This window comes from Candida metapsilosis (assembly GCF_017655625.1).
Source record: "Candida metapsilosis strain BP57 chromosome Unknown scaffold5, whole genome shotgun sequence".
In the NCBI taxonomy this organism is placed as follows: Eukaryota; Fungi; Ascomycota; class Pichiomycetes; order Serinales; family Debaryomycetaceae; genus Lodderomyces; species Lodderomyces metapsilosis.
Genome location: NW_027138163.1, coordinates 594,997 through 610,399, shown reverse-complemented (window position 1 = coordinate 610,399; position 15,403 = coordinate 594,997). Strand labels below are relative to the sequence as shown.

The 15,403-nt window shown below is 37.6% G+C and overlaps 8 protein-coding genes across 8 annotated transcripts; 3 read left to right on the top strand and 5 right to left on the bottom strand. All coding sequences in view use genetic code 12, as the record gives it.

Annotated features, from left to right (window-relative positions):
* Positions 1–59: 59 nt before the first annotated feature.
* Positions 60–1,004, bottom strand: I9W82_004001 (tRNA (guanine46-N7)-methyltransferase; the record flags this gene model as incomplete). The annotated part of the gene is made up of 1 exon (XM_067693028.1): positions 60–1,004. One exon carries the CDS (start codon positions 1,002–1,004, stop codon positions 60–62), a length of 945 nt encoding a protein of 314 aa, XP_067547589.1.
* A 151-nt stretch (positions 1,005–1,155) lies between these two features.
* I9W82_004000 (mitochondrial 54S ribosomal protein uL10m) lies at positions 1,156–1,911 on the bottom strand (the record flags this gene model as incomplete). Its single annotated transcript, XM_067693027.1, has 1 exon — positions 1,156–1,911. The coding sequence occupies one exon, from the start codon at positions 1,909–1,911 to the stop codon at positions 1,156–1,158; it is 756 nt and encodes a 251-aa protein (XP_067547588.1).
* Positions 1,912–2,526: 615 nt separating this feature from the next.
* Positions 2,527–4,323, top strand: DCR1 (ribonuclease III; the record flags this gene model as incomplete). Its single annotated transcript, XM_067693023.1, has 1 exon — positions 2,527–4,323. The coding sequence occupies one exon, from the start codon at positions 2,527–2,529 to the stop codon at positions 4,321–4,323; it is 1,797 nt and encodes a 598-aa protein (XP_067547587.1).
* Positions 4,324–4,953: 630 nt separating this feature from the next.
* On the bottom strand, positions 4,954–5,532 carry I9W82_003998 (methylated-DNA--protein-cysteine methyltransferase; the record flags this gene model as incomplete). Its single annotated transcript, XM_067693022.1, has 1 exon — positions 4,954–5,532. The coding sequence occupies one exon, from the start codon at positions 5,530–5,532 to the stop codon at positions 4,954–4,956; it is 579 nt and encodes a 192-aa protein (XP_067547586.1).
* Positions 5,533–6,542: 1,010 nt separating this feature from the next.
* I9W82_003997 (uncharacterized protein) lies at positions 6,543–8,507 on the top strand (the record flags this gene model as incomplete). The annotated part of the gene is made up of 1 exon (XM_067693021.1): positions 6,543–8,507. One exon carries the CDS (start codon positions 6,543–6,545, stop codon positions 8,505–8,507), a length of 1,965 nt encoding a protein of 654 aa, XP_067547585.1.
* A 1,236-nt stretch (positions 8,508–9,743) lies between these two features.
* Positions 9,744–10,565, bottom strand: RPS6A (40S ribosomal protein eS6; the record flags this gene model as incomplete). Its single annotated transcript, XM_067693020.1, has 2 exons — positions 9,744–10,448; positions 10,548–10,565. The coding sequence occupies 2 exons, from the start codon at positions 10,563–10,565 to the stop codon at positions 9,744–9,746; spliced, it is 723 nt and encodes a 240-aa protein (XP_067547584.1).
* A 1,130-nt stretch (positions 10,566–11,695) lies between these two features.
* On the top strand, positions 11,696–12,664 carry I9W82_003995 (telomerase inhibitor; the record flags this gene model as incomplete). Its single annotated transcript, XM_067693019.1, has 1 exon — positions 11,696–12,664. The coding sequence occupies one exon, from the start codon at positions 11,696–11,698 to the stop codon at positions 12,662–12,664; it is 969 nt and encodes a 322-aa protein (XP_067547583.1).
* Positions 12,665–12,721: 57 nt separating this feature from the next.
* Positions 12,722–14,308, bottom strand: PHR1 (Phr1p; the record flags this gene model as incomplete). The annotated part of the gene is made up of 1 exon (XM_067693018.1): positions 12,722–14,308. The coding sequence occupies one exon, from the start codon at positions 14,306–14,308 to the stop codon at positions 12,722–12,724; it is 1,587 nt and encodes a 528-aa protein (XP_067547582.1).
* Between the last annotated feature and the right edge of the window lie 1,095 nt (positions 14,309–15,403).

Genomic DNA, 15,403 nt, shown 5'->3' with positions numbered 1-15,403 from the left:
TTTATTGCTTTCTATATAACAAAGTTTTCATTCATTTACACAGTATAGAAGTAAGTTGTCTATTCACAGTCTTCAGGGTTGGGTAATCTCTTAAAACAAGCCACCCATTTGGACCCTTTATTTCTTTCAACTTTTTGACCTTCCTCAGTTGCATTATACATAATTTCAACACATTTATCCTCAGCCTCCCATTCTTTACTCAATCTTTCAAACAACGGATGCTGTTCCAAATGCATAACCATCCACTGGTGTAAATCCTCAACATCAGTAATTGTATAAATCACCCCACCTTCTTTCAACACATACGCATATTCACTCAACAACGTATTGGTAATAATTCTAGCTTTATGTTTCCGTTGTTTAAAATGAGGATCAGGAAAACAGAAAAACATCTTGGATAATTGTGATTTTTCGAAAAAATTGGGCAAGAATTTCATAGCGTTGCCTCGTATGACTCCAATATTATCGTATTTGTAAACGGGATCTTGTTCATGAAGTTTACGTAAAGCCATGATTCGATCTTCAACGTATTGTGTCACTTGAACTCGGATTTCCATTCCTAGGATTAGTGAATCGGGGAACTGAGGACCCAAGTCAATCATTAATCCACCGAATCCACATCCGATATCAGCTATTTCCACCTTCTTATTCTTTTCGGAAAGGGGTGTGGCAGGGTATATGGTGGACCAGTCCATAGTGGATGGTGAAGTTGGGTAATCTAATCTATGATCAGAGAATGGATTTGAATGAGCTCGTTGGCGATAGAATCTCTTACGGGGTAATTCCATCAAGTCTGGTGTCGCCAGTCCTGCGGTAGTAGGCGTTGCAGTATCTGATTCTGATGCAGGTGCAGGAGGTGGTGGTGTTGGTGATTCTATACGCACTTGTTTACGTACGTTTTCCATTGTTTCTCGATATAGTTTACGTTTGGTATCGGCATTTCTATTGCTCTTGGGTGTTGTTTTGGCATTGGTTAGCTGTTGACCTTCTTTTGGTTCTGACATTTGTTTGGCTTCTCTTTTGATATATAGAGGAGATGAGCAGAGTCTGATTTTTTTTTCTCAGTTTTTGTTTGGTGCTCAATCTTTTTGCAACATTCTTCATTTAGCAAAGAACTATTTCAAATCTATTTACAATGAACTTACTAAAATACTCTTACTCCTCTTTACTTGGATCAAGATCTTTAGCTCTTTGTTCCATAGTCAAGTAAACCATATGGCCAGGAGTTTCCAAAGTCCTAACTAACCCAACACCACCCAACATTGTCAACAATCCAACCAATTGTCCTTGTAATCCTTGTTTATTAGGTAAATCTTTAAACTCTTCAATCTGTAACCTATTCATAAACGACTTCTCCACCTTAGCACCAACAACAATCAACTTCTCATTCATGCTTTTCAAAAGTTTTAAAATTTGTTGTACTTTAAAAGGTTCACAATCAGTTATACTAATGCAAGCAGTAGGACCAACAAATAATGGTGACAATGGATGATTCCTGTTTCTGTTCTTGTGAGTCATTCCCTTTGATGCTGGATCTTGTTCATGACTTGATTTAAGATACGTTTGATAAAGGGTATTTTTCAACATTGTCAATTTAGTTCCACCGCCAATCTTGGTTAAATCTTGTCTAATTTTCTTGTTTTCGGCCTTGTTTAAGTTATTGTGATGCACAAATAACAAAATCTCGTTTGTATCGTTAAGATGCTTGTAATTGTCTATAAGATATGTCTTTCTTGAAAATAATGGCTTTTCAGTGGTTCGTTGCAAGAAATTGACATGTTCTTGAGTAGTTGGAGTGAATTCGTTGCTAGTTGAGGTTGAGGATGAGAAGGAGTGATGGAAGGATAATGTTGATGGTCTGAGAAAGGTGGCTACTGGTGACCTTCGTATGGATATTGACCTGACAATCATGATAGCTTCTTCACTGGGTCTGGCTTGTATGAGGTATTCAGTTAATTTGTGGAAAATTTTTTTTTTTTGCTTCTCTGGAAAAAAGGAAAGGTAGCGGTGGTGTCGTAATTCAAATCTTACGACACTATCCTGAGATAAACACACAATTATTGGATGGAGATCGAATATCTCTATATATGTATAAATTGACATGTTCTGACTCTCTTATAATGTAAATATAGCTGTCTATTAAGGCTCATTCTTGTTTTGTCAAATCTTTTCCCCAATATGAATTATTTCAAACTTTTTGTTTAATTTTGAGGCCAAACTTTTACTAAAATCTGTTACCAATAGATAAAGAGACATAACGTATATATAATCAGTTACTGTACGGTACATCTTCATTACATCTCTCTTCATTCCGCAATTCTATCAACTGCCTCTGTTACTGTTGATGTTGATGTTTCCGTTTTTTTTGCAACACAAGTCACCCACAGTCACACTCCAATTTTTTTCTCTCTCTCTCTCTGCCCACGATTTTTCTTCTCCAGCCCCTTGAAAGAAGTACCTATCACCATTGATTGTTTAAATATAACCCAAACACAATCTTCTCCTCCTCCTCCTCCCCCCCTCAAAATGGATAATCCTCTCTTTTTGGAATTCATGGATAAGGTCCAAGCTGGTGATAGACGAAGAAATGAAGCAATCCAGTATCAACAACGCCAACAACATCGGCACAATCCTACACAAAGGAGTCATAAACCAGGAACTCCCATAGTGAGGAAAAGAAGAGCATCATCAAATGGTGACCAGAAACAACAGCTCAAAAATGGACAAGAACCAGCAACTAAAAAACGCAAATCTGTTACAAAGGACCCCCTGGATGATGAGAAGCATGATGCGCCTAAATTTGATACACCACCATCAAAATTCATTGGATTTCTTGATTTACAACGTGTTGAACATGCAACTAAGAGCTTACAAAAGAATGCAAAAGTCATTCTTTCACATGCCCCTGATGCAAACCAATTACGAGTATTGCTTAATTCAAAGGATATAGATAGTGCAACTAGAAGTGAATTGAAACAAAGTGACTTGATGGCATTAGCATCAAGATTGAAATCAAAGTACGTCTTGGGTGACGCTGCGATCCTCGATCAAATTATCAATGAAACACTTGTTCTTTCTGAAGAAGATCAAGAAAAATTGACCAAGTTGGTTGCTGAACAAGGAGGAGATGCAAATCAACTTGCTATAGCACGTGTTTCTGGAAGTGACATATTCCCCAATGGAATTGAGCAAACATTACCCAGCTTACCAATCATTGATGATATCCACTTGTATGAGAGAGTGTTTACTCACAAGTCCAGTGTCAATAACAAGACGTATCTTAATGACAGAAACTTGATAAACACTCATAATGAAAGATTGGAGTTCCTAGGTGATTCAGTTTTGAATAACTTGGTCACTTTAATCATTTATGAAAAGTTTCCAATTAGTGCAGAAGGTACTTTGTCACGAATTAGAGCAGATTTGATCAACAACAAGGTCTTGAGAGATTTTGCTATTCAATATGGCTTTGATCAAAAATTAAGATCTATTGTCTCTAAAGAAGCAATGCAAACAGGAGAACAAAAAGCTTATGCTGATGTATTTGAAGCTTATATTGGAGCATTGAGCTTGGAAAGAGGATTTGATTTAACTGAAGTGAGAAAATGGTTGGAGCAACTCTATAAACCCTTACTTGCCAAAGTTGAAAGGAAATACATTATTGAATTTGTCGATAAGGAATCCAAAACCGAATTGTATGCTCTTATTGGAAGAGCCGATGCATGTCCTGAATATGTCACTGTTGTTCATGGTGACGGATTGGACACCAAGTTTGTTGTTGAATGTAGAATGGAAGGTGAGGTTTTAGGAACTGGTGAAGATCGTAATGCCAAAAGTGCTGGTCTCCGTGCTGCTGAAAATGCTTTAAAAAACACCGCAGCATTGGAAAAATATGTTGTTGCAAGACAGGCTATCGAACGTCCAATAAAAGAATCCCGAAATGAACGATTGAAGGAAAAGAAAGCTGAAAAATTGAAGAAGTTGAAGGAACAAGAAGAAGCGGGTGAAAAGAAAGATATCCCCAGACGTCCCGATTCTCCAATCCGTACATCCATGTTTCCTATTAAAGTACTTGATGATGTTGAAGTTGATGTTGATGCAAAGAACAAATTGTATGCAGCATTGGGAGTAAATACCGGAACTAGGCCCGAATATATCGTCAAGGAATCAAAGAATGGTCAGCATACAGTACAGTTGTTAGCTAGGAAATTGATTGTTGCTTCAGCTAGCGATTCATCCAAGAAGAAAGCAACTGCAAGAGTTGCTGATGCGGTTATGAAGGATCCGGAAGCTTTAAGGGAGTTGTGCAAAAGATTTGACTAGGGTCGGAAGTTGGTGGTGAGGGGTGAGTGTGTATGTTTCTTTTTGTCTTTTTGCTTTCTACATTGTTTAGTAGAGTTGCTTTAAGTGCTTAGTGAATGTACTCAAATTGTTTAAACATGTAGAATGGAATGATTACCTATACAATTGTTCCAGAATTAATAACCAAATTGTACCAATCCACGAGAACGCGTTTCAAATTCAGTTGATGCAAATTCAGGAAATGTGAAGCAGCCTCAAAAAGGAAAGAGAAAACTGTTCTACACCATTAAGCATTCTCTTCGAAATACAGCCTCTTCAAAATGGTTGCAAAAACAGCGAAAAAAACAAATGGTCCCTAGCAGGATCGAACTGCTGATCTTGGCGTTATTAGCACCACGCCTTAACCAACTGGGCCAAGGGACCAATTTCTGCGAAAAAATATTTGTGGATTATGCACACTGTTAAATTATAATCACGTGCTAACTTAATTTGAAGTGTTTAAGGGTACTATATTCACAGTAATTGCTAAAGAGAAAGTTATGACAGACATTTCAAGTACTTAGAGACTGCATAGTAAATGGAGAGTTGCAATTGTGAAAATATTACGCGTTCACATGTTTCTTTGGGCTACATCACTACTTAATCTCGTTATCAAGAGCAAATCTGCGAGTACTTCTCCCCTAATTCTTGCTTCAATAGATGAGCTTTGGTGTCTTTGCCATACCTGTAACCAGTCAACTTTTTATCAGCACCGATAGCGCGGTGACACGGTATAACGATCGCAATCCGATTAGCCCCACACCCAGCACCAACTACCCTTGCATGTTTTCCCAGTAGATTCAACCTCGTGGCAATTTCACCATAAGTAGAGACTTCACCCACTGGGATGGTCATTAATTCCTGCCAAACTTTGCGCTGTAAACGCGTGCCAAATATAATTTCAACGGGAATGTCTTGAGGAACTGTAGGATTGATAAGTAGTTGCATAAACTTATCAACTGTGATTGAGGTATTACTCTTGTTTGATAACGTGCTTAGTGGTTTCAACTGGACGCGTTTTTGATGTTGGAAGTCCTTGACTAGGATGTCTTTTAAATTGGTTATGTTTTCACCTAGTGACGCGTAGTAGAGCTTGCCTTCGGGATCCAACACTATTAATGCATTGAATGGAGCAGCTGTTATGCATGTGTAGTAGAGGTTCATTTTGTTGTGTATGGTATCGGTTTTCATTGTCAGCGGTTGTGGTGGTGTTTCAAGTTGAAGGAGATGGTAGAACAATCGACTTCTTTTTATACGCGAGATTGCGCACAGTTTTACAACAAAAACTCAAATATGTAACCGTTATCACAAGTGGCTCCACCATACGACATAATACACATTAGTATAACTTAATTGAATTGTGTTTAAATTGCACAGTCTGATATCTTGTCACTTAGAAACCAATGTAAAAAAAAATTTACTCTCCCTGATACCATCCAACAGAAAGCCACGCACCAATGACAATGCAATCCATCACCATGCATGCTCCTCTCTCTTGATTCAACTTATGACTACCTTCAATGAATCACACTCATACTTCAACGTATGCAATTCCAGTACAATAGTATTCAAAAATGATGTCCTCACTAGCTTGTGTGTTGCTGCCAAGGTTGTCCCCCAAGAAATATTCACCGTAAAGTTCTTTGGGTCACTACCATTGAACATCACTAGAGGGCCCGAATTCAATCTGCTTGGTTACTGCTGAAGAAATGTTGGATGAATAATGTCAGATCAGCGAAGTTTTATTGTCCTCGACGCTGCTACTGCTACACGTATCAAGTTCCACGACAAGTGTCCATCTGACTACCCCGAAATATGAGAGGCTGCTATGTGTGAAACCGAAGGATCGTACGTATGCTTCAATGTGGAAAGTTACCTTACAAACACCACGATTGGACATTAATTGATGGCTACAAAGCCTTAACTATATGATGTTAAGCAAACTCTGATTAGAAGACGTTTTGATCTACTTGACACCGCATCAGAGGCACTCATCATATGGATCTATCCCACACTAGCATCAAATACTTAAACTATTATGTGTGTTCAAAGTAACAATTGGGACCAATTTTTTATTTACCTTTTTTTTGCAAGAATATAAAGGGCCCAAAATTATTGCAAAAAAAACAAACCCTTAATCCACTTTCTTCTCCACCATATTACATTACAAATCTAGCATTTCTACATTAATTACATACGAAATGCTGTCAGCCAACAAAGTTTTTATCAACAACTCCCAATTTCAAGCATTATTTGACTTAAAACCAAACGTTCGAGTTGGTTCTATCATTGAAAACTACCAAGCTGGTGATCAATGTTTTTTGGAATGCCCATTACAATTCTCCGTGAAACCAACAAAGAACATCAATATCAACGTGAGTATCAAGAACAATAACATTAACAACAAACACGGTGTATTGGACTTTTTGTTTAGTGATCAACTTACTACTTTCTACACTGCATCAACAAATTTTGGTCAACCAGCCAGAATTGTCAACAAAATCATCAACATTAAGAACATCAACATCAACAACTACCACTCCAATCAGAGATTCAACAGAGAAAATCATATCGAGGATGCAAGAGAACCAATAAGCCGTCAATATTCCTCAAAAAAGATGGCAAATGTTGGATCACCAAACAACAACTACATTTCACCACTGGAGGACAGATTACCAGTAACTCGTAATTTAGAAGCAGTTGAAAAGAGATTACAAAGTATTTTTGTTGCAACTGCGGAAGAGGAAAGTGCTCATGAAGAACAAGCTACAAGAAGAGTCCTGTGTTTCAATCCTATTGATAACTGGATTGGTAAATTGGTGTGCAGAGAAGCAGATGAGTCCAGAGATAACTATGCTGATGTGTCAGGTTCCGATAATGGTAGCATGGGCCTGTGTTTTATCCCAATGGTCAACAACGCAATCGACAGTTCCACTAAAAAGAGTAATAAGGGGGTTGAAACAATGTTACACAAAAGTGGAAAGACCGAGGAAAAACTGAAAGCACTGAAGCATACCAAAAATGAGCAACACAATACAAGATCTTTAAAGCATGATTGTGCATATAGAAGTCCCGGTGAAGATGGTTCAGTATGCAATGAAGTGAAAGAAGAGGACGATGAACCTGCGATTCCAGTACCAGTCAGACAAAACCGAGCAGAGATGCTCTTTGGAGCTCAACAAGATGAGAGATATGAAACTCAAAATTACGAACACGATGAAGAGAATGAGGGTCAAGGAGAAGAACGAAGTTATATTTCCTTTGCACAATACGAGGAAATGCTTGGAGGGTATGAGCAATTTTATGATCACTCCTCATTTATCCAAGAAGATGAGTTTGTGAATTACGGCGCATCTGTTCGTGAAGATCCTCGCTTTTCAATATCTCCAGAAGAGTACCAGTTTGAGAGTACTTTTGAGGACTCTGAATATGATAGAGTTAAATCACAAGATGAAGAAGATGAAGAAGTAGAACAACCTGAAGAAGATGAACAACCTGAAAAAGATGAACAACCTGGACATAATGGTGAAGTACAACAAGGTGAAGCAGAAGAAGCACACTTGGAAGACGGAGAAGGTGAACTAGAAGCAGCAGACCAAGCTTTGGAAGTACCCCATCAATTTGTGTCAGATCAACCAGTGGATGTCCCTTCTGAACAACCAGTGGAAGTCCCTTCACCGGCGTCTGTTGAAACTCCACAGGATATCGAGTCAGAACCAGTGGAATCTCCGCAACAAATTGAGCCGGCACCAGAGGTAGCTCCTTCTACAATACAATCAGAACCAGCAGAAGCTCCTCCTGAAATTGAATCTGACGAAGAACTGATTCCGATGTTTAAGTCTCCAGAAGAAGCGGAAGCTTATCTATTTAGCAAACCACGTCAATCCAAATTGGAGCGTGGGTTCTGGAAAGCTTTTTCGAAGGTCTACTGGCACTTCCAACCATATCAAGAGTACGTGTGGGAAGAAGACATACATAAAAGTGAATCAGAAGCTGTAAAAGATGATAATTCGTTTGATTGGCTTCTTCAAGTACCGTTGATTCGCCAAGAGCCGGACGTGATTGAAGAAGTGGGACCACGCCGAGTTAATGTTACATCAAGGAAGAAGAAACTACAACATGATTTTAAGAAGGTATTCAAGCTATCAAAAGCAAAACCAACTTGATCCAACTGACATGATTAATAAACGACCAAGAGTAAGACCTAGACCTGGGTGGAAAGATGATACTTTATGCCCAGCACTGTCACATGCATTTAATGATGAAGAAAAAGATTCGGTATTGACAACCAATTGAAGTTCTGCGGTGTTGAAACAAAGACAACAATCTTTACTTGTTCGATGAAAGAGGTTATTCATTACCACGGGAATCCAAAACAATGATCCTTTAATAAGTACTGCGTCCTTGTGACAAAGTCAAAGGATCTTTTACCTGTAATGACACCAACTAATACCCCTTTGTGAGAACAGGAAAAACAAACAACGCAATATATTTCAAAGGATATTCAATACGATGATTTGTGCTTGGAGTCTCAAAGCACATGATCCAATAGATTGTCGAATCTTATCATTGTGAATGCATAGTGAAATCACCGGGATCCTGTTTGAAGTCGCTGGATTTGTTCTGAGTTGTGCAATGGTGCCAGTCTGGCCAACTGGTATCCGGAGCCAACAATTAACGATGATGGCTGATGGAGAATGGGTGAAGGGTTAGAAGTTGATGAAATAAGTCAACGAATAGGTCTGAAGTTAGTGTCTGTTAATTATATTAAAGTCAGAGGTTTTGAAGATGGTTCAACTTGTGAGAGATAGAATACATGGTGCAGAGTCCGTTAGTATTGTTCAATTTGATAGAGGTGAGTCAGATGTTCTGAGTTCATTAAGATAATTCAGTTTGTGACTAAAAAGGTACATGTTTCATGAAAAGTGAAAGTTCTTGTTAAGGTTGTTGTGTTTGTTGTTGATGTTTTTTGGTTTATACCAGTTTTTTTTTATTTGATATCAGTTGTACTAAACATTTCAGTTGTTAGGAGATTGTTTTAATCCTCCAATGAAGGTGTAGATTGATCTCTTGAGTATATCTTTTTACTCTTTTCTGAGAAGACTTGCTTTTCCCTACAAAGATTTGATTGACTGCAAAGTAAGAGACCAAGTCTTCATTTCATTCTCCTTCCATTTCTAACATTACTCAGAGTGTTCTCTACATTCATTTCAATACTATTAGCGTAAAATCTCCCTCTTGAAATTTATATTATACACACTTTAAACAAAACCAAAATACTAAAAAAAAATCAAAGATCTAAAATCTTGTAAAAACACAGACTTTTTTCCTTCAATACCAATGATATAGGGGAGAAGACGGAAATCATCGATATTCTTCTCATCTTTTCCTGTTCAGTAAACTTAGTTTTTCAAAGATTCAGCTCTCTTCTTCTTAATTTGGACTTTCTCTTCCTTTCTTTCATGCAATCTCTTGGCCAACAATTGAGCATACTCAGCAGCAGCATCTCTTTGGTGTTGAGCATTCTTAACCTTCTTGGCCTTCAAAGCTCTCTTTCTTTGCAAAGTTTGTGGGGTAACCAATCTTTGGATCTTTGGGGCCTTGGTGTAAGTCTTGTCACCTTTGGTAACTTCTCTTCTAACAACGTAATCTCTAACATCATCTTCCTTGGTCAAACCAAAGAATTTTCTGATGTGGTTAGCTCTCTTTGGACCCAATCTCTTTGGAACAGTAGTATCAGTCAAACCTTCAATGTCACTGTCACCTTGCTTGACAATAGCCAAGGACAAAACTGACAAATCTTGAGCAACAATACATCCTCTAACGGATTTTCTTTTACGTTCACCAGTTCTTCTTGGTCTGTAACATGAGTGACCATCAGACAACAATAATCTGACTCTGGTTGGGTGCATAACACCTTGCTTCATTGGGAAACCTTGTTTATCGTTACCACCAGTGATTTTGAAAATGTAACCCTTGAATTCATCTCCAACTGAGTCACCTTCAACTTCTTGGCCCATTCTCTTTTCGTAGAAAACACGCAATTTGTGTTCGTCATCAATGTCAATACTCTTTTGAGTACCGTTGGCTGGGTAGGAAATGTTCAACTAGAAAGCTTGTTAGTATTGGAATTTTGCAAAGAGTAAGTTAGATGAAATGGGTAGTAAGAAGAGGAGATTGCAGATTGGAGCCTGTGTGGTTCATACTGTGTAAGATTGAATCATGGTTTGTTGCGAGTTGCCTCTTGGATATAGGCTTCATTGCTTGTTGATTGATGATAAAAATGCATCCTTAGCTGGTTTCTCTAGGTGACTTCTTTGAAAACTGTTATCTTTTATGATTGCATTTCCTCGTCGTTGTTCTCCTGTTTCCTTCATGCTTGGTGTGATTCTCTCTCTCTCTCTCGTTTTCCCATGTTCATACCCATATCATCTAACTGTCATATCTATGGTCATTGCATACCTTCATGATGTCCTGCTGTTAAAGTATGTATTAAGTCCTAACTAAGTTTGGATTCTCAATTTTTTTTTTTTTTTCAATTTTCAAAGAGAAACTGCTGTACACGCTTAACAAAAGATTTTTTTTCTCTCTCTCATTAGTAGAGTTGGTAGCTCATATTATATGTGTGTACGTAGATTTCCATTATGGCTATAGCCCTAATTTTAAGTAAAACGTTTTTGCAACATCTTTTTATATGTCGCGAGGAAATATCTAAAGACTCATTATGAACAGTATAAGCTCATCATTTACGATAATACACTACTCAGTCAATACTTGGTCATATAAGTTTACCACAAATTGTTCCTATTTGATGCGTAGACTTCATAGTAACAGGTTAAGCACTCTCAAAGTCGGATCAATGTAACCGGATTTGTTACATTAGATACCCTTGTAGTCGGATTGTCCTAGGTGCAACCTCCTCTTTTACCTCTTCGTGTTATTGGGTGGCATCTATCTTCTATAATTTGGCTCTTTAAGGTTGGGGAGGAGTTTCCTGTATAGTAAAAGAATGGTTCGAAAGTTTGTTTAAGCATATAATAATAGGAGCCAAAGCTAGCATTGTTCTTAGACATTAGTTTGGTTATTCACTTGTAGGTGTTTCAATACTTTATCTGAGAAATGCACTAAGGTTTGCATACCGTAATATTCAACTTACTAAACCATTACTTGTGATATCTTCCTGAAGATAAATCATCAAAACATTGAATTGTCTCGTATACGACAGAGATGTCGTTTTTGTGTGCACTGCGTAAGCAAAAAAAAAAAATCTCCATTTAGAGATGGCCTTATCAATCGAGAAACACCTACACCACAGTTTTGTAAACATAGGAGGATCCACAAGCTCAATTTCACTATGGGTCTCGCTGGTACAAAAGTCAAACAAAGATTTGGTCTAGATCCCAGAAACACAAATTGGTCCAATGATACAGCAAGATTTGGACACCAATACCTATCGAAAATGGGATGGGCACCTGGTTCTGGTCTTGGTTTAGTCAAGGACTCATTAACTACTCATTTGAAAATTCATATAAAGACTGATAATGCAGGACTTGGAGCGAAATTGAAAAAAGCCGACAAGGATAAGACATTGGATGAGTGTAGTGGACTCGATGCATTTCAAAGAATTTTGGGAAGATTGAATGGTAATGAGGATAAAGTGAATAATGTACTTGATATGAAAAGAAATGATGCTATTTTGAATGGGAAGTGGGGGATGAGATTCGTTAAGGGAGAAGTGTTGCTGAGTACTTGGGATAAGGATAATAAGACATTAGTATCGTATAAGAATTCAGAAGAGAGTAAGAAACGAGATTTTGCCGAAGTGGATGATGAGAGTGTACGGGGTAATGAGTCTAGTTCCAAGAGATCAAAGGTGGAGAGTGATGACACCGGGGCAGAAGGAAATGATAAGAAGCGCAAAAAGAGAGAAAAGAGTGATAGTGAAGCAAAGAAGGTGAGGAAGGAAAATAAGGAAAAGAAAGAGAAGAAAGAAAAGAAGGACAAGAAAGAAAAGAAAGAGAAGAAGGAGAAGAAAGAAAAGAAAGAAAAAAAGGAAAAGAAGATCAAGAAAGAGGTAAAGGAAAAGGAAAAGAAGATCAAGAAAGAGAAGAAAAAGAGTAAGTCTTTAAAAGATGACTCTCCCGAAATTATTCTACGAGAGAAGGACGAATCAAAGTCCAGCCTCGACTCCCTGCTGTCTCGAGATTCAACACCAACTCCAGTAGCATCAAGGTTGTCGGGAAGAGCGAAATACATCAAGCAAAAGAGAGCATCTGTCATGGATCCAAAAGCGTTGAACGAAATATTCATGATTACTAAATAGAGGCTTTATAAAAATACACACACTTTTTATTGCGCATGGGGCATAACATTAACTAATTTAAAGGATGAATGTAACACCTCCAACAATGGCTGTAACGAAAGTCACATACGACACTAATCTGAACTTGGACATGTTTGGACTGTGGATGCTATTAGCGTCATTTGACTTTGAACCTGATGTGGTGGATTGAGAGTTGCTGCTTGTTGAAGTTCCCGTACCTTGTGCTCTTCTACTTGATCCAACTCCACAACTTGAAGTTGATGAAGCGTCGCTGTTGATGGAGGCACTTCCATTAAAGTCACAAGCGTTGCTATTTTCATTTTGATCATGATAATACAAGTTCAAAACAAATGATAATTTATCACGATGGGAGCAGAATGAATAATCACCATAATCACCCGAAGTTCCATTGACACTAATGTCAGAACAATCAATTCTACCGCATACATCAGCATAAATGTCACCATAATCATCTTCGTCAACATCTGCAGCAACGACACATTCAAAGGATTGAGAAATACACTCGCAATAGTCCCTGTCAGGAGTTGGTGGCAAATCTGCTGATGCTTGCCAAGTTGAGCTATCGGTATCTGGACATGTGATGGTCAGAGTTGCGGTATTCTCGTCCGATGATTTAGCGTAGCTTGGACTGATATTGTTGATTTCTGAACTATAGTTTTCGTAGTCATCCAAAATTGAAACTGATGATCCTCTAATTGAAACAAGTCCATATTGATTATCTTCTTCGAAATACATGTAAACGATACCTCCCGACCAGACATTTGACATCAATGGAGAATACAAGGTTTGAACTTCAGTGAAAAGTCTTGGCCTTTTCTCATTACATCCATACTCTGAAAAGAAAATTGGTACTGGTAAATGTTCAAACTCTTCAGTTCTATCTTGATACCCACTTGCGGCAAAGGTTGAATTTCCACACCATTCATACATATTGATACCGAAAAAATCTGCTCTTTCTTCAACTGATCCACAAGCAAAATAATCAGCAATGGCAATCCTAGTATCCTCATCGTCATTTGAACTGTAACCAACAGGAATCTTTCTCATTCCATCGGAATTATCAATATACTTTTTCATATCTCTAACAGCAGCTTTAACAAATGGTGAAGCATCGGTGTTTGATCTGTTATTGGTAACTTCGTTACCAGCAAAGAATCCCAAGATGTTGGAATACTCCTTCAACTTGTCAATAACTTCAGTATATCTTTGATAATGATCCAAATCCCACAGAGGATCATTACGATTAATCGAAGTTTGAGGCTGTGATAAATCAGCAATAACATAAATACCAGCTTCACTCAAAAGTTGCATACATTCATCATGATCCAATTCTGGGTCAATAGCATAAACTCTCAAACAGTTGGTGTTGAGAGCTTTGAAATGTTCAACATCTCTTTTACAAGCTTCAACATCTGCCAAGGGATCCTTATAAGTGAGATTTGAATTGGCAATCAATGAAGTGTCTTCTTGGTAGGCAATACCTCTCATGAGAAATTGTGACCCATTGTTGGAGTAGAAAAATTTGTTGCCCACAATCTCAATTGGTGGGGTAGTATCTTCGAATTTAGCCCAAATGGGAGCTGAAAGTGAAAGTAAACAGGGAAGAAGTTGGAATACTCTCATTGTGTATATGTAGGATGTTACTGTGCAGTTTTAGTGGTCTAAAAAAACAGTGTCTTGTGAAGTTCTTTGTAGATGGTAATAGTTGATTCGTGTCACTAATCGTACGATTTGCGGTGCTTTAACTGGCCACTTCTTGTTTTTTATTTTGGTTGCGAAAAAACTTCTGTACGTGGATTAGACAATCGTGTAAAAGAAAACGAAAGGACTTAGTCTGTAACTTGACACACAGTGGTAACTTGTTGACTATGGCTATAGATAAAACGAAAGAAAAGTTTGAAATGAACACCTTTTCTGAAAATCAAAGCATAACAAAGTTTTACTAGATCCCATTGAGTATTTATAATTTCGATCTTACCAGATATTTCTTGTAGGAAGTTTAAAAAAAATAAAAAAATAAAAAAATTTTTCTTTGCACAAAAATTTAGTTAGTTACTCAGACCACACTCCCATACTTAAGAAATATTTCTTGTGTGTGTGTATATATGTTTATGAGTCGTTCAATTCCTTGGCTATAGGTTTTCTGTTTACATAACACTGAAGGAAGTCTACTTAACGATGGTCTGCTTTACACTATTTAAAACATGTATAGTTTCTTTACAATCTTTAATAAAAACTCATTCGAATCATATATCAGAATAATGAACACACTATTATAATAAGGCAACTATTTCTCTCAAAGTGATGGAAAGAGTGCAGAAAAGACCATATTGTTTTTGTCATCGTGTTTTTGTTAGCCGAGAAAATTTCGTAAAAAGCGTGGTCGGGAGCACGTGACGAATTCGAAAAAAGAAAAACAAAGAAGGCACACAATACCATTTGTATGACACACGAGCCAATTCATAGTTCATTGAGGATCATGTCGTAGCCCCATTCCATACTTTATATATCAGTTCAAAAGAATGCAAAATGAGCCTCGGTCAACAAAGCAAAGCTAAATAAAGTGGCTGAGTTTCTGAGGTTTATGTATGTATGCATGTACGCGTGATTAAAGAAAAGAAATCAAGAAATTGTAATGTAGTTAATAATTAAACTTGGCATAGAATACAAAAACACGAAAGCAAAATACACACAGCAAAGTCAATCTTAAAGGTGAAA